At 44.0% G+C, this 27670-nt stretch overlaps 1 protein-coding gene across 1 annotated transcript; it reads left to right on the top strand.

Annotated features, from left to right (window-relative positions):
• The first annotated feature begins 755 nt into the window (after window positions 1-755).
• Window positions 756-26495, top strand: LARP6 (La ribonucleoprotein 6, translational regulator). The gene is made up of 3 exons (XM_022579920.3): window positions 756-1011; window positions 14180-14390; window positions 18305-26495. The coding sequence occupies exons 1-3, from the start codon at window positions 809-811 to the stop codon at window positions 19370-19372; spliced, it is 1482 nt and encodes a 493-aa protein (XP_022435628.1). The 5' UTR covers window positions 756-808; the 3' UTR covers window positions 19373-26495.
• The last annotated feature ends 1175 nt before the right edge of the window (window positions 26496-27670 follow it).

The following is a 27670-nucleotide window of genomic DNA, read 5'->3' on the forward strand; positions in this document are numbered from 1 at the left end:
CTTACTATGTGCAGGGCATATTCTAAGAGGCATAGAGAGCAGTGGATTTCAAACTTTAGTGAACTTCAGCATCGCTTGGAGGGCTTGGTAAAGCACAAAGTTCTGAACCATAGCTTCTTAATCAGGAGGTCTGGGTGGGCCCTGAGAATGTGCAATTCTAACAAGTTTGCAGGTAAAGCTGGTGCTGTTGGTCTGGGGACCACACTCTGGGAACCACTAGAATGAGGCACGGCAAGAGCCAAGTCCCTGACGTCACAAGACGCACAGTGTAGAGGGTGCTTATAACATACAGACCTACGGTGGAGGTTTCGGTCGTCTGTGCAAGTCAGAAGGGGAGACGCGCAGGGGGCACAGAAGCCCCTTAAGCTGCTGTCTGGGCCTGCCACCCCCAGAGTCATCCACAAACTGTGAAGTCAGATGTGCCGCGCCCCTCCCCTCCTCGGGGCCGCCTGGAAAGGAGCGGGCGGGAGGAGGGAGCCCTGGCACATCACTCGGGCTTGGGCCGTGTGAGCATCAGGCGCGCACTGTTAGGACCGGGGGGTCGGGGAATCAGTCCCGGACAGGCCTCTGCGAGAGGAGAGCAGAGGAAGACACCTTCCCCCTACGCGACCCACTCTGCGCTGGCGCTCGGTAGGCCGTCGGGGTGGTGGCAACGGCGGCGCGGGGCGGGGCGCCGCGACCCCCGTCCTTCCGGGGCAGAGCCGCTCGCGTCGCCTCCGCCCCCTCGTCGCAGTAGTCCTCGCCCGGCTGGCTCGGCCTCGCGGCGCGGGGACCTGGCGGCGCCGCAGACCCGGCCGGCCCGCGAGCCATGGCCCAGCCCGGCGAGGAGGCGCTGTCCGGGCCCGAGACTGCGGTGCAGATCCGCGTCGCCATCCAGGAGGCCGAGGACGTAGAGGAGCTGGAGGACGAGGAGGAGGAGGGGGCGGAGGCGCGGGGCTCGGGGGACCCCTCTCGGTACCTCAGCCCAGGCTGGGGCAGCGCCAGCGAGGAGGAGCCGAGCCGCGGGCACAGGTAAGCGCGGCGGCAGGGCCCTGGCCCAGGTGGGAGTCGCCGACCCCGAGTCCCGGCCGAACCCCAGTTGGGGGAGCACAACTCCGCGGGCATAGCGGGTCGTCACCCCCCCCCCACTCCCCCCCTGCCCCGGGACGCTGCGCTGGGCCGTCCCACGGAGTCAGAACTGGCTTTTGGCGGTTGCTGGTGACCGGGTCCGCAGCCTTTAACCCCACCAAGGCTCTCGGAACTGGCGGCGGGGATCTGAGGGGCCTGGACGTGGGCATGCTCTGGGACCCAGGGGGAAGTCCTTCCTGGACCATCCTCGCCATCTCTTCCCCAGAGGGAGATTCTCCTTCCCTGAGCTCACCCAAAGACCCTCCAAAAAGCCTAGCCCAACCCAGTCTCCACTTCCGAAGCAGGCCCACCTCCCCATGAGAGTGGTCCCACCTAGCCTTCACTGCCATCATTTCCCTGTCTGCTTATCAGTCCAAGTGGGGTTGGGGGGCCGGCCAGGCACAGCTGACATTTGCTGCTGGGGGATCCAAGGAGTGAGTTCACCGTGTAGAGAGTTCATTTGCCCCATTTGGAATCAGTTCAGGGCTTGCTGCTTCATCCTCCCCTGCTGGGGGATTCCCATTTTCATGCCCCTTCTCCATCTGACTTCTAAGCTTGCATCATCATCTTGCTGCCTTGGCGTTGGGTTCCTGGGTAATGGGTAGTCTAGCACAAGAAACCACCTGTCTAAGCTCACCTCTGGGCCCTGAGCTTTATTTTCAGCCAGAGAGAGACCTTACTCTTGTGTCCACTAACACCCAGGCCTTTCAGGACTGTGATTTTTTTTCCTGCTGTTGAAAGGAGCTGCAATATGGAGCATCCCTAGCAATAAGAGTAGGGCAGTGACAGAACTTGCAAATAATGGGAGATCCCAAGAGGCATCTATTAAGAGTCCTCTTTGCACATGCTTTGAGCTACCAGAGCTCTGCAGGATTATTCCCTGGCAGGCATATATTTACTTCATCGGGAGAACACTCAACCCAAGGGCATGAGGATCCTGGGGCTAGAGCCATTCCCCTTCACTGCCTGACCCTTCCCTCGTGGAAGAGGTCTAGATTTAAGGACCCAGAATTTCAGGGCATTCAGATAGAGGTATTCGAGCAGGAAAGTCCAGCCCAGTGGTTTAGTGCAGCAAAGCTGGGCCACAGCAGGTGACATGAGAGATTAGTACATAATATCAGCACTTTACTGTAAAGTCTGATTCGTTCATTCACTTACCTGTGTGCTGAGTATTGAAAGTATAAAAATAACGAGTCACTGACATCTCACAACCTTGAGAAGGTGGCTGCTTAGTCAAATCATTTCAGAGGTCATGTAACTGTGGCAAAGAGCTGTCCCCTACCCCGGGTACTACATTTTGAGACTGTACCATTAGCAGGGATTAAAGCCCTACTTATTTCTTGGGAACCCCTATGGAGATCTAGAAGAACACAATCCTTTCTTCGGGCATGGGGTGGTTCTTACCCCAGAGCCACCCTTCTCACCCAGCTCCAGGGGCTGGAGTCTCATGGAGCATTCAGTCTGAAGCCTTTCCTGCTGCCCACTGGCATAGAGTTGACTCCAGAAAAACCCCTGGGGCTCTTCAGAGTGGTGGAGCTGACAGAGCCCAGCGGGCAAACATCCAGAGCACAAGGAGAGTGCAGCCAAGAACAGACACCACGCTGTCCCCTGCTTGAGCCAGCCTGGCACAGCAGTGGCCACCACCCTGTGTGGACACTTCTGGGCTCCCAGAGCCTGCAGGAGAAAGCCCAGGTTCCCAAATTCTCTGGTTGAGATGGGTATCCACCCGCATCGTCCCTCAGCCATTGCTTCCTTCCCTGCCCGTTTTAACAATCCGTGCTCCCCCGGTGCTGACCCCCACTAGGTCCCTGAACACAGGTTGCTGTTTTGTGTCCACATGTCTTTGTGCTCCCACCTCAGATCCCTCTGATTAATTTCTAGTAGCCTTAAAACTTCGCTGCCTCTTCCCCACCATCCTCAGTCCCTACCCCAAAGCCAAGTTTGTTTTCTCTTCTTCGTGTTGCTGTAGTACTCTGTACACACCACAATTGTAGTTCTATAGTTTTGTCTCCCTCATAAGAATATGAGCTCCATGATTTTAGGGACCGTGCTTACCTGGTTTTCATTGCACCCTCAGTGCCTGGCACAGCACCTGCCACGTAGTGGGTGTTCTATAAATATTTGTTGAATGAATGTGTGTCTCTATCATAGCACTCACTCCATCAAGTTGGAAATATTTGTGTGTTTCTCCTCTTCTAGACAGTGAGATCTTTGAAGGCAGAGACGTTGTCTTAATCTTCTCCATATCTCCAATACCTAGCACCATCTCTCTAGTCTTACCCCCATCTTGCCCACTAAAAAGATGTCTTTTCTTTTTTTCTCACCTTTTTAACATAAAAAATTTCAGACATAAAATGTGAAAGAGTTAGTAACCTGAGCATTTGTATACCTGCCATCTAGACTAAACAGTTGTTAATATTTTGCCATATTTGTTTGATGGATGTATGTGTGTGGTTTCCCCTGAACTATTTGAAAGTATGTTGTACACAAGACTTATACCCTAAGTACTTCATTTTGTAGCTCTTAATAATGACATTCTCCTATAAAATCATAATACTACTACTGCAACTAAGAAAATTAACAATAATTCCCTAACATAATCCCTAAAATAATCTCATAGTCAAGTTCCACATTCATGTTTCCCCCAATTGTCCCACATTGTATTTTACAGCTGTTTCTTTTTCACCTCAAACCAGAACCCCAGATCGAGACAGTTGTCTATTATATCTCTTTAGAATCTTTTAATCTAGAGCATCCCCACTTTTTTTTTTAATGCTTTCCTATTTTAGATAAGAGCCCAGATGTCTTGTTGAATGTTTCACAGTTTGAACTGGTCTGGTTATGTTCTCATCGTCTAGCTTAACTTGCTCCTTTGTACCATGTGTTTCCCATAAGCTCAGCTTAGCGCAGAAGGCTTGATTAGATTCAGTGAAACATGTTGGCAAGAAGACTCTTTGGGCACTACCATAAACTTATTGTATCACCTAGGCAGCATACATCATTAGTGATGCTAAATTTGACTTCTTGGTTAAGGTGATCCCTCCATTGTGATTAACAAGTAACATCTGGTCTTCTCGTGAATATTCTTTCACCAGCGACATTTCACCTAATGGTGTTAGCATCCACTGATGATCTTTGCTTGAGTCAGTTCATCGGGGATTACATATTGGTGATTTTCTCATTCTTTGTACATTTATTAGCTGACATTCGTATGTAAAATAGAGCTTTCCCTGATCATCTGGGATTGAACAAGAGTCCCTCGTAAAGAGGCAAACAGAAATGAGCACTTCCTTGCCTTTTCCCCCTCAGTTTATTTTTTTCCCCTCAGTTTATTTTTATTTTTATTTTCTTCCAGTTTTATTGAAATATAATTGACTACAGCGCTATATAAGTGTAAGTTGTACAAAATAATGATTTGACTTACATGCATCATGAAATGATTATCGCAATATGTTTAGTGAACATCCATCATCTCATATAGACACAAAATTAAAGAAATAGAAAATAAATTTTTTTCCTTGTGATGAGAACTCTAAGGCTTTACTCTCTTAACATCTTTCATATAACATACAGCAGTATTAATTATATTTGTCATGTTGCACATTATTTCCCTAGTACTTATTTATCTTATAACTGGAAGTTTGTACCTTTTGACCACCTTCATCCAATTCCTCCTCCTCTCCCCCATCCTCTGCCTCTGGTAACCACAAATCTGATTTCTTTTTCTGACTTTGTTTGTTTTTGAAGTATAATTAACCTCCAACACTATGTTAGTTCCTGTTACACAACATGGTGATTCGATACTTCTGTACACTTCAAAATGATCGCCACGATAAGTCCAGTTACCATCTCTCACCATACAAAGATATTACGTAATTTTTGACTCTATTCCCCACACTGGACATTTCATACCCATGACTCATTTACTTTGCAGCTGGAAGTTTGTGCCTCTTAATCTCCCTCACCCATTTGTCTCCTCCCTCTACTTCCCTGCAACCACCAGTTTGTTCTCTGTTTCTGTTTTCTTATGTTTGTTCATTTGTTTTTTAGATTCCACATATAAGTGAAATCATACAGTATATGTCATTCTCTGTCTGACTTATTTCATTTAGCATAATACCCTCTAGGCCCATTCATGTTGTCGCAGATGAGAAGATTTCATTCTTTTTTTTTATGGCTGAGTAATATTCCAATGTGTGTATATGTGTGTGTGTGCATGTATATATATATATATATATATATATATATATATATATATACACGCACCTAACCACAGCTTCTTTATCCATTCATCCATCTGTTTATGGATACTTAGGTTTCTTCCATATCTTGGCTGTTGTAAATTATGCTGTGGTGAACATAGGGGTGGATATATCTTTTCTAATTAATATTTTCATTTTCTTCGAATAAATACCCAGGATAGAATTTCTAGATCATATGGTAGTTCTATTTTTAATTTTTAAGGAATCTCCATACTGTTTTCCATAGTGGCTGCACCAACTTACATTCCCATCAGTGGTGCATGAGGGTTCCCTTTACTCCACATCTTTGCCAACACTTGTTATGTAGTTGTTCCCGTGATACCTTTTCCAGAGTTGGTACATACCTATATATGTTTTCGACCTGTCCTCCTGAACCTTTATTTTTTGAATCTTCCCTCAAGTTTTTATATTGCATTATCAATTTGGTTGCCTTTTTGAACCTTTTCAGATTCATTATCTTTTTCTAGAGACGAGTCAAAAGAAACTTCACACAATGGTACTGGACCCTGGTGTTTTTCATAAATGTTATTTTCTCCTTTGTGTTCACTATCCTCCATGTTGCTGTCCATCATTTTCCTGGTCTTGGTGACCCAACCAACATATATTAGACCATTGGCAGGGATGGATGATGAGTCCAAAAATTTTTCTGTACTGAAAGTCTTAGTGAGGAGCTCATTACTCCACCATTTTAGTTTGGGTATTTTCCTTCGTAAGATATCATCTGATTAACCACTCAATTAACAGCCAAAGTAGCTTGAAATTTTATGAGAAAAGCAGCCTTGGAGATCTTATCCTGCCCTTATTTCTCCAAATCATTTACAAATATAATAGATATTTCAACACTGGTCTGTGGAGCCCAATTAGCTGTTTCGAAATGTACCCCTTATTTCTATGCTTTGTTTCCATTTCTAGCAAGTTTACAGTCATAACAAAAGAACTCATCATCACTCCCAATTTATAATACTTTATTTAAAGCAAAACAGTAACGCAAACGTAAAACTTTTTCACAGTCCTCTTGAAAGGCCACTAGCAACATATTCACCAGGAACCATACTTTCTCCCTAAAAGAATTCTGATAGGTGTGATTTGCCCATACAGAAACAATTCACTTTACCTTGGTGATGCTTTTTAAATTCCTACTACGTGCAAGGCTCTGGGTAGAATGAAAGAAACCAATATGAATCCTACCCTCCCAGAACTTAGAGTTCAGGGCACTAATAAGATATGCACACAAGTAGCTCTGATATAAATAGAGGCAAGTATTAGGAGAAGCTGAAATGATTTCCTTCCTGGGAGAGTTATGTTTGAGATGGGCCTTGATGTGTGACCAGGATTCGGACCTGAGAGAGAGGGGCAAGGCATTCAAGGAGGTGGGAACAGCATGCACAAAGGCATAGAGTCCAGAAACCTTGTGATATGGGGAACTATATGTCTTTTATTTGCTTGGAGCAAAGGATCTGCAAGGAAATAGAAATGCATTTGGAAGCTGGTTACAGCCAGATTCTAAGTGAATCTGAATAAAGAGCTAAGGATTTTGGATTTTATTTAATAGGAAATAGGAAACATTATTAGTATCAAGACAGAGCAGTGGCATTTTATAGCTGTTCTTGAAAACGTGTAATAAGGCACAGAACGGAAGAGACTGTAGCCCAAAATACAACAGGAAGTGACAGGAGGTGGGAAGAAAGAACCCTAGAAAGGCTGTGGTTGGGAAATACGCAAAGGAGGCAAGAGTGAAAAGGGATGCTAATATCTGAGAGGTAATTTAAATTCTTCCTTTAGAACAATTGTCCAGCCTCTGTACCTGCCAATGAAAGGTAGTAGACAATATACCCTTTACTTCCCAGGGGAAAAAAGAAACAAGATTATTTCCTAAAGGAATTGAGTGAACTAAGTGGTGATCTAGGGCTGCTAAGGTAGAGCTGGTACCTGATATAGGGCTCCTACTTAATTGTTCCCTTCCAGTTCACTCTGAAGTGAAGCCTGCCAATTGGCATGCCCCACCCATGTATATAGAGCCACCTAAGGAAGAAAAACAATAGGAGTGTACATATTCCTAGGGAGCCCTCACAAACCACCAAGAAAAAGCAACCCAGACTTCATTCTTCAGAATGAATAACTGTGGAGCCATAGTTCCCTACTCCTTATGTGTGGGCTTCCTTCCAAGGTGTACCGTATGGAAAGGGGGAAAAGGAGTCACTTTACAGTGGAGTCGTATGACAAACACTACCTCAGTCAGGTGATCAGGGTCAACATCCACAATTATCAGTCATTGGATAGTATGGGCCCTTTATATGATGTGATGAGAATGGAAATTTACATCAGTGGTCCTCTTCCCAAAAACTCATATCCCCAGTCTAATCATGAAAAAAATATAAGACAAATCCTAATTGAAGGACATTCTACAATATACCTGACCAGTACTCCTCAACATTGTCAAGGTCATCGAAAACAAGGAAAGTCTGAGAAAGTGTCATAGCCAAGAGAAAAGAGGAGCCTAAAGAGACACAATGAATAAATGTAACGTGGGATGGGATCCTGAAACAGAAAAAGGCTATCAGGTAAAAACTAAGGAAATCTGAATAAAGTATGGACTTTAGCTAATAATAATGTATTAATACTAGTTCATTAAGTGTCCCATACTAATGCAAACTATTAATAATAGAAGAATTCTGGTGTGGGATATATGGGAACTCTATGCTATTTTCACAATTTTTCTATAAATCTAAAACTGTTATAAGTGTATTTTTAAAAAGAAAAAGACGGCTGTTTACCAGCCACGTGAAGAAAATCAGTGACATGAAAATTAAATGGAAAAACTGACCCCAGAGGATACAGAGGCAACACTGTTGGAAACAGAAGAGACTGTTAAAAATTATATATACTCCAGTTAGTACCCTGAGAGAATTTAAGATAGTGTATCCACAAAATAAGAACAGGATGCTCTTAAAAAGGAACGATCTGAAGACATAAAAGAATTTTTAAAGACTAAATAATTACTGAACTTTTAAAAATTCACTGGAAAAGGTTGGAAGATAATGTCAAGGAAATCTCTTCACATATAAATCAAAGACAAAGGCACAGACAGACAATGTGATAGAATAATAGGCATAGAGGATCAGTCCAAGTGGTCAGCCAACTGACAGTATTTTAAGAAGAGAACTGTAACCTTAGCAAATGCCTTCTCCCTGCAGTGACCAATGTTTATATAGTAATAATAATGACCTACAACTGATTGACTTTCAGAGTTTAGTATCTATCTATAGACAAAGCATGAAATAGTAGTTCCAGAATAGACTGTAAATATTATGAACCATGAGAAAATGAAATAAAGGCACATCTGATAAAATTTGGGAAGTTGGAAATGTAAGGAGAGATGAAGGAAAAGGAGGGGTAATAATATGCACATCATATGTTGTGAGGAATTGGGAAATATTTGTTAATGTTGGTGGAATAAGAAAGAGAATTTTAAGTATATTATTTAAAACACATAGAGAAGGCTAATAGGAAAACCAAAAATAATATAAAAATTTAAAAGTTGAAAGAAGAGGCTTTTCAGTGACCCCAAATCCTTCTTTTGTATAATAGGACATCAACAAAGAATTTCAGAAATTGGCAAGTGATACATAGAGCTATGAACTTATTTTATAGACCTATACAGCAAGTCTCATAGGAATTAAATGGTTGAATAGAGGTTGCATCTAGGAAAGAGGAGTGGAGAGGGGGACTGTTGCTCTCTTTATAAGTTTTCTACTATTTTATTTCAGTTGGTTCTATGTATATGTATTACTTTAATTTTTAAGAATTATTTTTTGATGAGCTATTAATAGGGTCCAAGGGAGAAGTAATGAGAACAATTGGAATGGAAAAGAGAGAACAGATGGGAGACACTGCAGAGTAAAATCAGCACTTGATAACTGACTCAGTGTGGGGGCAAAGAGAAGGCTGAAAAATGCATCTTAGGTTTTGAGTCTAAGCACATAGAAGAGAGTGTAGGGAAAGTCATTTGTGGGACAGTATGGGAGGGAAGATAATGTGGTTATTTTAGGAAAGTTGTAATTGACAAAAAGTTGTCGATGTTCATATATAAAGAATACAAACTTCTTTAATGTTTGTGAAGGATACATGGTCTTTTGGGTTCAAAGGCTGTTACAAGAACCAGGAAACAGTGCCGCAGGCTCCTCTATATAAAACAGGCTTTCCTGATCTTCCAAGATTCCCCTTGGGAGATGTACAGTTGCTGCTGACAGCACCCATGCAGAGGGAGGGGTCCTCTGGGTGCAAGAAGCTCACCTCTGCACTCACACAGAGGCTTTCTGTCACCTCCCAGTACTACCCACCTGTTCTGGAATTTCTGGTTACTTGCTCACCAGGTGCAAATACTGACACAGAGTCACCTCCCAACACATTATGGATTATTTACTGAGCAATTGTGTGAAAAGAAGATGAGGTTCCCAGGTAGAATGTCTCTTGGTAAATAGGCCCAGGCTTTGGTCCTACCTGAGGCTGAGTTCTGCAGAAGGTGACAGCTTGATTCTGGACATATTGATATTGAAGCAGTATCAGGCTATCCACGTGGAAACGTCCAGCAGGCAGTTAGGAATTGAGGACTGGACTCAGGAGTGAGAGCAGGATGGAGGGGTAGGAGGAGAGGCAGACTTGAATCAGATGAGCCAACCAGTGGCTGAAGTGTAGAGGTTGCCAGGGGATAAAGAACCAAGGAAAGATCCTTGGCAAATACCTACATTTCAAAATGGGAGGAGGAAGAAGATCCTGAAAGGGCAGTCAGATGGGAAGAAAACGCAGAAAAGAACAACTCATGTAAGCCCAGGGGGCGAATATCAAGAAGAAGGTGATCAACTGTGTCCCATCCTGCAACCAGAGGCAAGAGACCAAGATGGAGAAAAGGCGCCCAGATATAGCAAATGAATTCTTTGGTGGATGTCCAGACACACAGAACAAGTCTGAGGAAGGTCTGGGCGAGTCTGATTGGATGAACTTGATTTTCTTAATCAAGTCTGAGGTAGAATCATCGGCAGGGAGTAAAGTCTTCCCGTGGCTGACCTTGGGGAGAATGGGAGGGTCTAGAATAGGCACTGCAGAAAGTGCATCATCTTCCTTCCATTGTGTTTTATTTGTGTGTAAGTTTACTTTTAGTGATGGCATCAACTGCTCTGGTTAGGAAATAGGACTTATTGGTCTGTGGGTCCCTTTAATGGTCTGGTCACCTGTGATACACTAGCCATTTGTAGTAAGTTGGGCCATTTTGCTTATGCCTCTGAGTCCACCCAAAACTCTTCGCTGGTCGTTATCACACACCTCACCCCATCCCCTGCTATTCATTGTCATCCTTGTCAGCTGGGCCCAGAATTTCCTATGCATTCTTAGTTATTTCATCTGGTATATTCAACCTATCCATTTTAACTTCTATCTAGGGCGTACACTTTCTGTAATAAAGGGAAAATTTGTACTTTCCATCTGGCATTTTTTTCACTTCATTGATTTTTCCACTGACACTTTTCCTTTGGCGTGTTTTGAGCACCTCTTTTCTCAGTGTAGTGTTACTGTCCTAGTATTCGGCTGTAAGTAGTAGAAAACCCAACTAACAGTGAATTAAACAAATAGGATTTTATCTTTCTCATGTAATAATCATAATTAGGCAAGTATGTAGTTATAGTAGTTGGTTCAGCAACTCAGTAATATCAGAACCAATAATGTCAATAAATTAGGCCAAGCTGATTCTCCTGACCTTTTCCTTATGGTAGTAAAAGAGCTGCTACAGCTCCAACCATTACATCCACACTCAAAACAGATAAAAGGGGAAGGGCCAAGGCCAAGGCCAAGAGATTTTCACTTGTATTATTGGCCATAACATGACAAATGGCTACCACCTGTAAGAGAGACTGGGAAAGTGAGCGTTTAGTTTTTATAACCTCCATAGTAAAGGAGGGCAAGTGAGAAAGAGTTTGCTCTTAGATGTTGGGTGAGTCAGACTGATGTCTGCCGCAGCTACCTTTTAGGGACTTCTAAAATATTCAACTTATCTACTGTTTAAATTGCACTTGACCTGTTATATCTAATGGGCTGCCTTAACGTATTCCCTTAGTTTATCATCCCATTTTTAAAAAGCCTTTTGAAGAAACATACTTTTAAAGTTAGTCTCTCAGACTGTTTTTTTTTCCTTTAGTACCTACACATTTGTCTTGTGACATCAGTAAGGTATTTTAAAAACCATTTCCAGACTCTCTACAGGCAAATAACTAAAACTCTTCATTTTTAAGATCTACAAGTGCCTGTATTTTATGCTAAATGTAATTTCTGAAATTGAAAAATTGTGAGATAGATTTAGTGTTTTTTTTCTCCTGCCAGAATATTCGATTTTTTTTCTCATTTGGACTCTTATACAATTGCTTTTTTTTTTAAGGTTGTGAGCCAGTGAAAATTTTGCTGGAGTTGAAGAACGTGGGGAGTCAAGAACGATTTGTGGGGAGGGGAGAATAGGAGTATGTGTGAAAAGCATCTTGGCAATGGCAGAGCAACATAAATGTTAATAGAGGGTGTTGTTTTTCTTTTTTAATGATCTTCTGTTCTTGTTAAAAATGAAAGCTTGACCCATTGACAGATAAATGGATAAAGAAGATGTGGTGCATATATACAATGGAATATTACTCAGCCTTTTCCGGCTTTAAACTGTCACATTTGTAGGTTCTTTTACTTTATGAACCTTTTTTTAAAAATTGGTTATTTATATGAACTCTCTGAGCCCTTTTGGGAGCCTGGCAAGTTCTCCCAACACAGTGGAAGTACCTTGGATGCTTTAGGAGGACAAGGATGCTTTAGGGGGATTAGGTTTGTGCATCTGTCCCAAGAGATGCTCTTTCTGCTTGGAACATGTTGATGGAGGCTCTGGGTCTGACAGTCAATGTTATTAGACATCAAATTGCCACAAAGGAAAGTAGTTCTTTTTCTTTTCTCTGGAAGTAATTTTTAACCAATACTTTTTATTGAATAATAAATATAGTATTTATATAATACATAATTTGGTAATTAAATATACAAAAGGGAACTCACCTTTGATAACTTCTAATGTGGTCAACTATGATGTAGATAATCACAAATTCCTTAAATATTTATGGTTTTGAAGATTTTATAATCTCTTCATGAAAGATTGGCCTTCCTAAAGAAGCTTTGCCCAGGATTTCTTTGCCTTGTTCTCATGTCCTAATATTCTCAGAGAGAGGGAGAGGAAGTATGTCCAGGTGGAGCTGCTGGGGGGCAGGCGGGTTCATTTAGAAAGGCCCCAGTGAATGAGGTTGTTTCCAGATTTCCGGCAGTGTCCCAACAAAATGTGGAAGGTATCATGTGTGCTGACTTTGGAGACAGAAAATTTGAGTTTGAAACCTATATCTGCCCCTTATGACTGAATAAATGAGTGTGTCTGTCACTTAGTGAGCCCTGAGGGTATGTCAGGTACTCTTCTAGATATTTCCATGAATTAATTAATCTTCACACAAGTCTATCAAGAAAGTAACTATCATGAATCCCAATTGATAGCTAATGGTACTGAAGTATGGCAGTGAAGTTCCTTGCCTAAGTTGACTCAGCTAACAAATGCTGGTGTCAGGATTCAAACCCAGGCAGCCTAACTCTAGAACCAGGACTCTTAGTTACTCTGCTAAACTATCTTCTAGAAACCGGGATTTGTGGGGAGGGGAGAATAGGAGTATGTGTGAAAAGCATCTTGGCAATGGCAGAGCAACATAAATGTTAATAGAGGGTGTTGTTTTTCTTTTTTAATGATCTTCTGTTCTTGTTAAAAATGAAAGCTTGACCCATTGACAGATGAATGGATAAAGAAGAAGTGGTGCATATATACAATGGAATATTACTCAGCCATAAAAAGGAATGAAATTGGGTCATTTGTAGAGACGCGGATAGATCTAGAGACTGTCATACAGAGTGAAGTAAGTCAGAAAGAGAAAAACAAATATCGTATATTAACGCATATATGTGGAGCCTAGAAAAATGGTACAGATGAACCGGTTTGCAGGGCAGAAATAGAGACACAGATGAAGAGGAGAACAAACGTATGGACACCAAGAGGGGAAAGCAGCGGGGGGTGGGGTGGGGGGTGATGAATTGGGAGATTGGGATTCACATGTATACACTGACGTGTATAAAATGGATGACTAATAAGAACCTACTGTATAAAAAAAATAAAATTAAATTAAAAAAAAATGAAAGCTTGATTTCTTCGCTAGTTGGGGGCAAAAATCTCTCCCCTTGTGGCCATGTGATTCTCACTTCTGAGGAGCCCAGTTCACATGTGGCCCATTACAGTTTCCTAGGGCTGCTGTAACAAAGGGCCACACACTGGGTGGCTTAGAACAACAGAAATTTATTGCTTCATGGTTCTGGAGGCTGGAAGTCTCCTCTCCGAGGAGACTGTCTCTCTGAGAAGATCAGGATGTCAGCAGGGGCTTGCCCCCTCTTGAGGCGCTAGGGAAGGGTCTGTTCCAGGCCTGTTCCCTAACTTCTGATGGTTTGCCGGCTGGCAATCTTAGACATTCCTTGACCTCTGCCGCACCACCCCAACCTCTGCCTTCATCTTCACGCGGTGTTCTCCCTGTGTGCGCGTGGATTAGAGCCCACCCTACTCTGGGGTGACTTCATCTCTAATGACATCTGCAAGACCTTTTCTCCAAATACCATCACACTCTGACATACGGGGGGGGGGGTGGGACTTCAACACATGAAACTTGGGGGCTACGGTTCAACCCCTAACACCTCGTGTCCCCTTCTGGTCTCAGTGGCGCCACGACAAGTGGGGGTGAGAACGAGCGTGAAGACCTGGAGCAGGAGTGGCAGCCCCCAGACGAGGAGTTAATCAAGAAACTGGTGGATCAGATCGAATTCTACTTTTCTGATGAAAACCTGGAGAAGGACGCCTTCCTGCTAAAGCACGTGAGGAGGAACAAGCTGGGGTATGTGAGTGTCAAGCTACTCACATCCTTCAAAAAGGTGAGGCTTCGTTCTCAGAAGCCGCTTTGAGGATTTCAGAGGTGCTTTGCGTTGTGGTTCTCAATATTTTTTACCCCCTTGAAACCTGATGACTAACAACTTTTTATTTCCTCCAAGCCCTGAAAAAGGGGAAAATGATCAAGAGAAGGGATTTAGGATCATTATTAAGAATACCCTCCCACTCTATTAAAAGGGTCCTGGGTGTTGGGACAAGTCTCAGCTGGTGGCAGTTATGAAATGACATTACTTGTTCTTAGCAAAGTTCAGGCACTCTTGCCGGACAAGTGGGTGGCCAGGAGGATGCTGTGCCAGGACAGGGGGCTCAGTGACCTTGAGAGACACCTACCCAGCCTAGAATTATCTGAAATCAAAGCTCTTCATTTGCCAAGTTGAATAAATAAGAGGAGGAAGGAGCTCTGGGAGATGAGCCTCCTCCAAAACACCAGCCTCCTTTGCTGTGTAATGCCAACATCCTCATCTATAGGATGGAGATGTAGGCTATCTACCGCATGTCTCTGCTGTATAGATCCAGCAACTGGGTTGTGAATTCCCTGCTTCTTGAAGAGTTAACAGGCCGGTTGGAGTAAGAACTCTGTGTCTCCCTTGGGGAAAGTGTATTTACTAGAATGGAACAGCCCACGTGGCCTGTTGCATAACAGGATGTGTAATGAGTGGGTCCCAGCCAAGTTGCCTGTGTTCTTTGTCAGAGAACACTGGAGGAGAGCTTTCCTCCCGGAGCTCTTCTCTGCCTCGCCTGCTGGAAGACTCTGCCCTCTTCTCTTGATTTCTTTCCTTTATTCGTTCATCAAACATATTTGCTCTGTATGCTGAGTGCTGTGTTAGGCACAGGGTATACAAAATGAACATGTCATTCCCCCGTGCCCTGGCAAAGTCCAATAAGGGACACAGACCAGTGAAGGATCACAATATGACCATCAACAGTACTGCAATAGAAAGAACAAAGTACTGTTTGGAGCTAATTGATCAGAGCAGCTAACCCTGCCTGGAGAATTGAGAAGTCTTCCCAGAAGCAGTGACATTGAAATAGGATCTTGAAGGATGAGTAGGAGTTTTCAAGGTACAGGAGAAGGGAAAGGGCATTTCATGTTGTAGAGGAAAAACCTACTCTTCTTCCTCACAATACTTCTGCCACCAGATGTGGGGGAGGTTTTTGCCCATACCAAGCAATTCTGTGACACCCAGCTGGATGTCCTACAGTTTAACCCAATTCTGACACTGTCTCCCTGGGGATAGCATCAGATCCCTACAGGTTAAGGGTTCTGCACCACACTTTAGATGCCAGTCACAAGTAGTACGTCCCCAGGGATCCACAACTTCTGTCTGACTTGACTACAAATCCGAGGTTCCCATGACCTCCGCCCTCTTGGATTAGATTATTTGCTACAGCTGTTCACAGAACTCAGGAAAAGACTTAATTAGATTTACCAGTTTATTAAAGGATATGATAAAGGATACAGAGGAACCACCAGACGCAGAGAAGCACAGGGCAAGGTCTGGGAGGGTCCCAAGTGTGGGAGCTTCTGTCCCCATGAAGTTGGGGTGTGACACCTTCCTTAGGATATGTTCACCAACCTAGAAGCTCTTCGAACCCTGAACTTTTGGGATTTTTATGGAGTCTTTGTCATGTAGAATGATCAATTATTATTATAATAATTATCTTATTATATAATAATAATAATATGGATATTATTACATCCATTTCCTGCCCCTCTCCCCTTTCTGGAGAATGTCAGGGCTAAAAGTTCCAAGCTTCAAATCATGGCTGGTCCCATCCAGGAGCCCACCCAGAGTCGCCTCATTAGAGCGGAAGATGCTCCTTGTGCTCTATCGCTCAGGAACTTACAAACGTTTTAGGAACTCAGTGCCAGTAACAGGGATGAAGACCAAATACGTATATTTCTTAGTATAAGTCACAGTATCACACATGTCCAGAGAACAGTGAGCAAGTCCTCACATGAAAGTGCTGGTGGGGGAAACCCAAAATGGAGCAGCCAGTGGGATCATCCTGTACATTCCTTTACTCCTCCCCAGGGACCCTAAAAGTGAGCCTAATTTTCTTTCCTTTTTAAGTTGCCACTTACTGGATCTTTCAACAGAGAGTTCTCTGTTGAAAACTGGCTGCAGAGTAGACACAGACTCCCCAACACCTCCAAAATGACAGCAAAGACCCTTCTCATTCTAAAGCGTTTCCTGCTAATCATAATAGGAAACATATATGACCAGGGCCATCACAGAGTTTTGGAAAATCTTACCAAGTTCTAGTAATTGCACAAAGATGGCAGCTCTCTGGTTCCTCTTCCTAGGTGGTGCCTGGACACTCCTTCCCCAAGCTCACAGATGCAGGCCTGGGATGCTCAGACCTAAGAGAGATTCCCAGTGGCCCTGACTCCTGGCTCTGGGCGGTGGGTACTGGGTCCTGCTTCTCTCTGGATTGGCCATGGCCTTCCAGCAGCTTCTCCGACCCTCTGAGTAAGGCCGCCCTGGCCTTCCCCCAGGCACTCCTTGCCCAGTCTTCCCCTGCTCTCCTGAGTGCTCCCTCCATGACTGGCAATGGAGAAGGCCCCCCCATGTTTCACCCCCACAGAGCCATTGTCCTGTGGTCATCTTCTTCACCCTTTCTAGATCCCTCACTGACCCTGTCCACCTGCAGTCCAACTCTCCAAGCCTGGACCTGCTTCTCTCTGCCCTTGGCTCCTGCCACGGTAATCAGCCCATTGATTCTGTGTGTAGGTGACTTGTGATTCCCATACCCTAAGCCCCAGTCTGGGCTGTTTCACCCAGAGGCCACAGGCTAGAGTGGAGAGTGCCCTCTCTCCAGGAGCCTGCCGGTACTACTCAGAGCTCTGCCAGGGCTCCCCCCACCCCGCCCTGTTTGGGAGCCCTCCCTTCTGAGTTCCGGCAAGTTCCTGTTTGGGTCAGGGTGCCTCTGCAGAGCAGCTGCACTGGCTCCGGGTGATCTCGCCATTCCTGGCTCAGGTTACCCACCCACCCACTCACGTCCACCATTTCTTCGGGATGACTCATTCTCCATGGCATTCCCTTCACCAGAAGTGGGCCTCTCGAAAATTGCTGTTTTAGAGTATAAATATGGCTTCCATGCGCTGCAACATTGATACGCACAATTTCCACTAAAGGAGGAGGAGTGAGGGACCGTTTCATCATTCTCCTTGACACCCAAGTTGCATTTAATTCCAAGTTGAAACAGCCCACATCATCTTCAGGAGATACTGAAAGATCTTTTGGCACCTTCTGTGTCTTGAATGCAGAAATGTGGAGGCACCACTTCAGAGAAGGATTTGAATGTTAAAATCTCCAGATCCTGTCAAAATGGTAGCCTGTAATATTTGAAATAATGATAGCACATAGTATTTGTTGAGTACTCACTGTGAGCTGGACACTGTCCTAAGTTTTATGTATGTAAAATGTGTGTCTGGGGGTAGATCTGTATATCTTTCTTTATTCATTTAGTCCTCATGATAGTTCTATGAGGTAGACACTATTAATGTCTTCATTTTACAGATGAGGAAGTTGAGGTACTGAGGGACTGCATAACTCTTCAGGTCTTACTGTCAGTTAGAGGTGGCCTCTGGATTTGTGTTTTCAACAGCCTTGTTCCAGAACCTGCAGGTTTAACCTTTAAACTTGCACAGAATAGAATATTTCCATACCTCGGAAAGATCTGTCGGACAGCACTGTTCTAAACCATGCTGCCTTGTTTGTAACTGTAGAAAGTGTATTCGTTCACTCACTAGGTTTCTGAGTGCCTGCACACACCGGGTATAATTCTAGTTACTGATGTTCCAGGGGTAAGGAAAGGAGGGAGGGAGATTATAGAGGACACCAGGAGGACAAGGACAATAGGTATCATCTCTGATTTGCTCTGTGTTCTTCAGGTGAAACACCTTACACGGGACTGGAGAACCACAGCACATGCCTTGAAGTACTCAGTGACCCTCGAGTTGAATGAGGACCACCGGAAGGTGAGGAGGACCACCCCTGTCCCACTCTTCCCCAGCGAGAACCTCCCCAGCAAGATGCTCCTGGTCTATGACCTCTACCTGTCCCCTAAGCTCTGGGCCCTGGCCACCCCCCAGAAGAATGGAAGGGTGCAGGAGAAGGTGATGGAACACCTGCTCAAGCTCTTCGGGACCTTTGGAGTCATCTCGTCGGTGCGAATCCTCAAACCCGGGAGAGAGCTGCCTCCTGATATCCGGAGGATCAGCGGCCGGTACAGCCAGGTGGGGACCCAAGAGTGCGCCATTGTGGAGTTCGAGGAGGTGGAAGCGGCCATCAAAGCCCATGAGTTCATGATCACAGAATCTCAGGGCCGGGAGAGCATGAAAGCTGTCCTGATTGGTATGAAGCCACCCAAAAAGAAACCATCCAAAGAGAAGAACCAGGATGAAGAACCCACTTCGAGCATCCACCTGAACAAGTCCCTAAACAGGAGAGTTGAGGAGCTTCAGTACGTGGGGGATGAGTCTTCCGCCAACAGCTCCTCCGACCCCGAGAGCAATCCCACGTCCCCTATGGCTGGCCGGCGCCATGCAGTCACCAACAAGCTCAGCCCTTCTGGCCACCAGAATCTCTTTCTGAGCCCGAATGCCTCCCCGTGCTCAAGTCCTTGGAGCAGCCCCTTGGCTCAACGAAAAGGCGTTTCCAGAAAATCCCCACTGGCCGAAGAAGGTAGGCCGAACTCCAGTGCCAGTCCTGAGATCTTTCGCAAGTGCATGGATTATTCCTCGGACAGCAGCGTCACTCCCTCTGGCAGCCCCTGGGTTCGGAGGCGCCGCCAGGCTGAGATGGGGACACAGGAGAAGAGCCCCAGAGCGAGTCCCCTGCTCTCTCGGAAGATGCAGACTGCAGATAGGCTACCTGTGGGGGTGCTGAGGTTGCCCAGAGGCCCTGACAACACCAGAGGATTCCACAGTGGACACGAGAGGAGCAGGGCCTGTGTATAAATACCTTCTATTTTTATTACCAGCTCCATTGAAAACCTCCTCTGTTTTCAAGGTTCTGACAAATACCTGGCATGAGATAGAGTGACATTAAGTCCCATTGAAAGGTTTTGTATACGTGTAGACCTCTTAATTTATATGTTTGTAATATATATGAATTGCCTGGTATGCTCTGGTTTTAAGACCCTCTTCTAGTTCAGAGCACCCATTCCTCCCAGCATGACCATTATTTTGATGATGCCCAACGTGTGTGAATGGCTCTGGAGGGCTGTGGGACAGAGGCTGCCCAGAGAGGGCCTGGCAGTGGGTCTCTTCTTCGTGGCAGGGTTCTTCTCTCCAGTGACTGAGCCATCCTCAGTTGGCCATGCAAAGGCTTCTTGAAAGCCCAGAGGAGTTCTGTTGTACGAAGGCAACTAGTTAAGCCAGGAGCATGGTGTTTTATACGACCAAATGTATGTTTCCTGTCAAGTGAATAAATAATAAAACACCTAACTGGGAGTGCTGGCTCTGAACCCATAGACTGTGCCTGACAAAATCTGTGTGCCTCTGATAAGGCTGTGGGTGGTGTCATGAGGCTCTGAGGAGCTTAACAGGGACACATTTCTTGAGTGTGCCCCAGGGCTCTCCTTGGGGCTTCCAGCAGCCTGAGAGGTCAGCAGAGCTTGTGCAGATGTTAGAGCACCACAGTCTTTCATTACAAGGAATCGTACCAAACAAAGGCAGCTTAGTATAGACCAAGTTCTCTAGATGTGGTCCCCGGACCAGCAGCATAGACACCATCTGGGAACTTGTTAGGAATGCAAATTCTCAGGCCCTACATCAGCAGACTGAGTGAAAAACTCTGAGAGAAGGGCCTGGAATCTGGATTTTAGCAAGCCCTCCAGGTGATTCTGATGCACTCTAGAATCTGAGAGCCACTGGTATGGACAATGGTTGTGGGACTTGAGGTCAGACAGTTTGACTCCCATATCCCCAGCTTACTAGTTCTGTGACCTGAAGAGAGTTACCCGCCCCCCTCGGCCTCGTCGTATCCCTGTGAAGTGCTTTGCCTTGATGTCAGTTTCTGAGATGCAGCTGGCCCTCCATCAGTGTTAGCTCCATTTCAGTGGAAGCTGCCTGGGTGGAGCAGAAACGGTACTGGCCTAGATTCCAGGGTTCGCTTATCCACTTGAACCTTGGGGGATTTTAGGCAAGTCACGTTTAATGGGATTCGTTAATAACTATTGAACAGTGATTGGATGCCAGGGACTATGCTAAGAGTTTTCCATGCATTATCTCATTTAATCCTCCCAACCACCACACAAGAAGGTTCACATGTTATTTCTGTTTCACACTGGAAGAAACAGAAGCTTTGTGTGGGTAGCTAAGTTGTCCGAGGTTTACGAGCTAGATGATTGGTGGAGCTTGAACCTAGCAGTCTGGCTCTGGATCCCACACTCTGAACACCAGATGGGTCTCAGAATGCGGAACCTCACCATCCACATTCCAAAAAGAAGAAACCCCAAATGGCACTAATATTTATTCAGCACCTTCTATGTGCTAGGCATTTGGCTAGACACATTCTTTCATTTATCCTCTTAGTGTCCCTGTGAGGTATTATTGTACCAGTTTTACTCATGAAGCTGCTGAGGTAGGATAATACCTCAGGCCATTGTGAAAACGGGAAAAGAGAGTGTATTTTTAATTATACAGCTCTGTACAAATTAGCAGGTGATTGTTATCTGGTTAGTAAGATAGTGTGCCCCTAAAGTCCCAGAAGAATTCCTATAAACTGGTAAAAGCCTTCAGGAATTACTCAGATTTGTAGGTGGCCCAAAGGCTTATATCTGGAGCCCAGGCCTTCTGACCCTGGGCAGTGCCACTCCAGGTCCTGCCCTGGGCCTCCCTCTCTTACCCTCAGTCCCACTCACCCCCTGCCTGGTCCCTCCCACAGCCACTTGCCAATGGGACACCTGGGCTTCACCAGCTCTTACTGGCCTGGCTACATTCCAGGTGTTCCACCCCTTTACACCCTGGCACACAGCTGCAGCTCTATTTTAAGATCCTCTCCTGTGGGTCATAATTACTTTAAAAAGTACCTACACTCTCACCTTTCTGTGTGAATACAGATGAGCTTGGACTTCTGTCCGTGGCACTGCCCCATGTGACCTTACGAAAGAACCCTGAACTTGAGGTCAGCAGATCTGGATTCTAGTCGTGGCTTTTCTGGTAAGTAACTGTTTGGCCTTGAGCAAGTCATTTCTCTTTGTGAGTCATGGTTTCCCCTTCCAACCAGTGAATAATGGTAAGATGCTCCTTAAATAAGGCCATAAGGCCATGTATGTGAAAGTGCCTTATGAAAAGTACTTTATAGATGTTAGTCATTACCCTGCTCTCTGATCATCTCCAAAGACAAATCCTCCTTCTGTGCTCTGGTGCTTAACTAGGGCCTCACATGGGAGTCACCTAGAGAGCTTTTCAAAACTGCCTATGCTCACCCTGACATAGTCTGATTTAATTGGTTCTGGGGTGTGGCCTGGGCATTGGTTTTTAAAGCTCCTTGGGTGATTCTGATGAGCGAGCAGTGTTGAGAAGCACTGATTCCTTGGAATGAGGAGGGTACTTGGGATAAATTGAGGGAGTCTCAGAGACACCGATCCCTCCTCCTTGTTCCAGGCTGGGGCGTGGTCTCCTTTGTAGACCTCGGTGCAGCCCAGGGACCCTGAGCACCTTGCTGATGAACCTGATCTCCCCCTAAATCTCTGGCCAAACCTTTAGCTGGGGCATGGGATTCCTGTTTGTGAGCATAGCAGGACTTTCTGGAATAGTTTGACTGGGAAAGTTAGCCAACAGCCTTTTTACAGATGTTTCATTATTTTTAATGAAAACCAGCTCCCTCTCCATGTGGGGACCGGAAGCCTGCTGTACATCTCCACTTGTGGTGCTGGTAGAACATCCACATTCCACACACACCCAAAACACCACCTTGTCTGCCCTCCCCCACCCCCACTGACCCACCCAAACACACACCTGCTGCTCCTGACTTCCTATCTCAGCCAGTGACGTCACTGTCCTCCGCGTCCCCCAGACTGGAGAAGAGACCTTGTAGCGTATGTGACGAATGGAGGTTCTGGACTTTGACCCTCTGGGTTCAAATCCTAGGGACCTCTGACAAGTGACTTAGCCTCTCTGTGCCTCAGTTTCCTGTCCCAGGAAAGGTGGATGATGATAATTCCTCATTTAATTTGTCAGAATCAAATGAGTTAATTTTTGTAAATTGCTTGCTAACCTGCACATAGTAAAAGCTCAAAGAATGTGAGGTTGTCATATTTATACCTTCTTCCTTTTTTCCCACATTCAATCAACAACTCAGAGCAGTTAGTTCCAGCCCTGAAATGTTCCTTACATGTTCTTTTCCTCCCCACGTGCTTACTTACGTCCATACACCCTCCTCCCTGTCTTCAATCCTAATCTTTAATCTATCCCCCGTCATGCCACCAAACCCATCTTACTAAAGCAGAGTTCTGTTTGCATAACTTCCCTAACTTTAAAAAAAAAATTGCTGGCTGCCCCTTTCCTAAACACAGAATAAGGGCCAAGCTGTCTCAAATTCCTGCCATGCAGTGCGTCTTGGAGGGAAGTCTCTCTGAACATTAGCTCGTTGATCCACAGTCTGTTGGACCGTAGGGTGACCTGGGCTTCAGGCCAGCTTCATGTCCAGAAGCATGTCCATGCCTGTATCTTGTTTACTATTGCATCACCCCAGGGTGTGGCCGGGTTGAAAAGGCTCTGTTTGGTTTTAACCAAACATGGTTAGTCTCATGTGGGAGTGAACCACATGAGAAAGTACTTTTTGAAGACACATAGGTCAGTGATTATTTTTAGATACTTTCCCTAAAATGTGAATTCGTTTTTTCCAGTAGTTTTCAGCTACGTATTCTATTCCCTATGAGTTGTAAAACATGCTGGAAAAGCTACCTAGAAACTAATGGCAAAACTCTAAGGAGGAAAGGATTGAAACAGCAGGGAGTGTTGACTTGTTTCCAAAGCCGTCTGATGCTGCTTAGTGAAGAGGTAATCCTGTAAGTGACAGCCTGAGAACTTCCTCCTCATGAAGCATCTTTCAGGATGATGGTCATGCGGATGGATCAGTCCTTTGCGTTGCTGCCAATGGAGCCAGTGGAGCGGGGGCCATACCAGCCACTCACTGCTCTGGGAGCTGGAATAAACGGGGTCGTGGGGGGCGTGTCAGGAGGGTGTATGCAGCCCACCGGTGAACTGGGCTACTTTCACTTGGACCAGTTTCTAGTTGAGCAGCTGTTTGCACAGCAGCCCTGGTTTGGAATCAGCTATAGGATGAGCAGAAGCAAGTGAGTTATGTGTTGTGACTGTACACAGACATCAATATATTCCACAAATATTCCCCAATATGGCTAAAAGAAGCAGCGGGCTGAAGGGCTTCGGATGAAAGATGACTCCTAAGTGATCCTTGCCCTTTTCTGTAACTGGAATGTGCAGTAGGTTCAGATCTGCCTTCTCACCATTGCAATTATAGTTAATCCACCTTCAAAGATGAATTTGGGTAGGTCAATTTGTTGTGGCTGTTCGGAGAGGTCGCCCAGAGGCAAATTCTTCTCATTACTTTACTCTCTTAGTGCCCTCTAGTGTCCGAATTGGGACACAGCCCTGTCTAAAGGGAACATAACCTGGTACCTGCAGAGTCCAGCTTATGTTCCCATGGCTGGGAAACAAGAACGACCCTAAGTACCAGACTTGCCACTTGTCAGACTGTAAGGCCTGTCTCATCTCTCTAAGCTTCAGTTTCCTCACCTGTAAAATGAAAATAATACCTACAACATCAGTGTTCTTGTGAGGATTAAAGGGGATACTGTAATACGTGGAAGGTACTCCAGCATAAGGAAATAGCTCCCCAAAATACATCGCCATTGTAACTCCCGGCCATAAACTCATTCAAAGAAGGATGGGAAAGGCTTATTTATAGTACTAATCAGTTTGCATTATAGCGATTGTTTGTGCACCATTTCTTTGCTGGATTATGAACCAGGAGGTAAGAGCCACTACCTCAACACTTCTTATAGCATCTGCCCGTGGCTGGAACTCAGGAAATAATTGTTGAATGGATACTGAATAAAAACTTATTTTCCTCAGTCTTAAAAATATTGTACATTGTAATATAAATTTAGTGTTTCCAAACATCCAAGTAGGCCATATAGATTCTAAGGGCTCTATAATTCAGCACTGTTTGACAACTTCACCTTGTCCTGAAATTCTCTGGCCCTGGAATCCACCTTGGAGTGTCCATACGTCCCATCATAAAGTATGGAAAAGCATATTTTGCAAGGTTAAGTCTAGAATGCGGACTGCTGAGCTCTGAACCACCGAGGAATCTGAAAAAGAGCATGAGTGCCTAGGACCAATGTGGAAGAATTTAGGAATGATGGAGTAGAGATTTTTGGAAGTCAGGACCAAGAGACTACCCAAGCTGCCTCTCTTGAACGTAAAATGAGGGTGATGGTCCTACCCTGAAGCACCTGGAGTACACTCTGAAGGGCCAACCCAATGAACAAGCACCCAGATGAATTCAATTATACAAATGTACTTGCGTCTTTAAATGTCATCTTGGGCAGACTTCAGAGAGAACAGACAGTAACTGTTAAGAACATGCATATTTTCTTTATCCAAAAGTGATTCTTCTAATACCACAAGTCCACAAACACACAACCCAGAAGAGAAAACAAATGAGACCAACAAATAGATTAGTTTTAAGCACAAAAAGTATGAGAGAAACGTCAACTGTGTTTTCACTTTTAAGGACCTAAATTTTGGAAGAGAAACATACTTCTTCTGAGTTGCATAGCCCCTTCACAAGATGGGGAAGCTGACTTTGACCTTGAGAACTGATTAGAAGCTGGTAATTGCAAGATTTATAGAGTGTACCATCTGTTCTTCGTTTATAGCCTTAAAATAATGTAAGGAAGATGGAGCCTATAAAACCCCAACATTTTTGATCTTAACAACTTCACAAGGGAATGTAACAGTAGGTGAAATTAGAGTGCTGGGGTTTGTAGCCTTTACATATTGGCAAATAACCAGATTTGGGGGCCATGAAATGATTGTGAAGAACTCCTGGAGGGGATGTAGTCTCTGCATCATCAAAATCTTGCCCTCCATCCAAGGAGAAAAGAGCTGGGACATGTATGTGAAGAGCTGGGATCCCTTTGAGACAAAAAGTGAGGCTATCCTGAGCTCTTATTCTTTAAATAATGTCAAAAATAAAATACCCGTCAACTACAATGCATCACCTGTTTGAGAAATGATATTAGAAGTAAGATGCTGGTAAAGTTCATTGTTTTTAACTGTTTTAATTGCTGGGAGTAAAGGAGTGAACATGGCTCAGGTACATCCTGTTTTCATGGTGCTTGTATTCTTCTCGGAAGAGGGAGACAATACACCAATAAACAAGATACTTTCAGATAATAGTTTAGAAAAAATAAAACAATGTAATGGAGTAGAAAATGACAACAGCTAAGGGTGAAAGGCAAGGTTATTTTTTTTTGTTTTTATAATGAAAACATTTCAAGCAAATACAAAAGTAGAGTGTAATGATTCTAATGCATTCCCCAGATTCAACAGTTATCAATTTTTCCCACATTTATTTCATTTGGCCCTTTTCCTTTCTTCTCTTTTTTTTCTGAAATATTTTAAAACAAATTCCAGATTTCATTCACTTCACCCCTACATACTTCAGTATGCATCTCTAGTAATTCAGAGCTGGGTAAGGTTGTTTTTAAACTTTTGTTGAAATAAAGTTATAATTCATAAAAATTGTGTAAATTATAAAATTATAAATATATGAGAATACAACATAACCTGACATTTTAATAGTAATTATAGTTATATAAATTATATAACATACTATTATAAAATTATAAAACAATTACTAAACATTATGAAACAACATTAAAAATAAAATTATATGGATAACTAATAAGGGCCTACTGTATAGCACAGGGAACTCTGCTCAATACTCTGTAATAAGCTATATGGGAAAAGAATCTAAAAAAGAGTAGATTGTATAACTGATTCACTTTGCTGTACACCTGAAACTAACACAACATTGTAAATTAACCATACTTGAATAAAAATTAAATATATATATGTATATATATATATATATATAGCCATAATCTAATCACCCAAACTTAGTAACTGTTTGAATTTAGGTGCTTTCTCTTCCATCTTTTTTTTTTTTTTTTTTTTGCGGTACGCGGGCCTCTCACTGTTGCAGCCTCTCCCGTTTCGGAGCACAGGCTCCGGACACGCAGGCTCAGCGGCCATGGCTCACAGGCCCAGCTGCTCCACGGTATGTGGGATCTTCCCGGACCGGGACATGAACCCGTGTCCCCTGCATCGGCAGGCAGACTCTCAACCACTGCGCCACCAGGGAAGCCCTTTCTTCCATCTTTTAAAAAAGATTTTTACTGTAATATAGCAGACTGTTGAAAAGTACACATATAAGTTTATAGTTTGCTGAAGTGTCGTCAAGTGAACACATCTGTGTAACTACCACTCTGGCACTCCAGGGGTTTTGTTTGTTTGTTTTGCAGTTTATTTATTGAATAAACTTATCATCATCCTATTGTTTCCCACATACCAGATTCATTCAACCTTTCTTCTATTCCCATGTTTTCTGTAAGACGGTCATTAGATGCAGACTCTAGACCAGGGTCAAGATCAGTAATACAGCTGAGCCGTAATGGAACCTGGGGCAAAGGGAAAACCAGTAATTCTGATTCTGTCTTTATGTAAATTTTTGGTATTTTGTTCATAAATGTTTTGCATTAATTTCTATTTTTAAAAACATTGCATTAAAATGTTGTTTATCTTGATCTTTGACTTTTTTGGCATCCCCTAGTATCAGCTCTGGCTAGAGGCTTGGTCAGTCTCAGGTTCAATTTTTTGTCAAGAATACTTCATAGCCGATTGTTCATCCCTTGTGCAGCACATTAAGAGGGACTGGTATCCAGAGTATACAAAGAACTCTCAAAACTCAACAGTCAGAAAGCAAAGAACCCAATTTTTTAAAACAGACAAAAGGATGAACATGTACCTCACCAAAGAAGATATACAGATGGCAAATAAATATATGAACAGCTATTCACATCAGTCATCAGGGAAATGTAAATTAAAAACCACAGTGAAATACCATTACATACCTATTAGAATGGCTAATATAAAAATTCTGATAATACAAAATGCTGACAAGGATATGGAGCAAATGGGACTCTCATACATGGCTGA

Source organism: Delphinapterus leucas, chromosome 2 (assembly GCF_059928025.1).
Source record: "Delphinapterus leucas isolate spDelLeu-1000000601 "Yukka" chromosome 2, BTC_Dleu_Yukka2, whole genome shotgun sequence".
Classification (NCBI taxonomy): domain Eukaryota; kingdom Metazoa; phylum Chordata; class Mammalia; order Artiodactyla; family Monodontidae; genus Delphinapterus; species Delphinapterus leucas.

Bases quoted from the DNA above. Each gene is read 5' to 3' on its own strand.
- LARP6 (XM_022579920.3), top strand. From the start codon at position 809: ATGGCCCAGCCCGGCGAGGAGGCGCTGTCCGGGCCCGAGACTGCGGTG. The intron at 1,012-14,179 runs GTAAGCGCGGCG...TTCTGGTCTCAG, and splicing joins GAGCCGAGCCGCGGGCACAG to TGGCGCCACGACAAGTGGGG. The intron at 14,391-18,304 runs GTGAGGCTTCGT...TGTGTTCTTCAG, and splicing joins TACTCACATCCTTCAAAAAG to GTGAAACACCTTACACGGGA.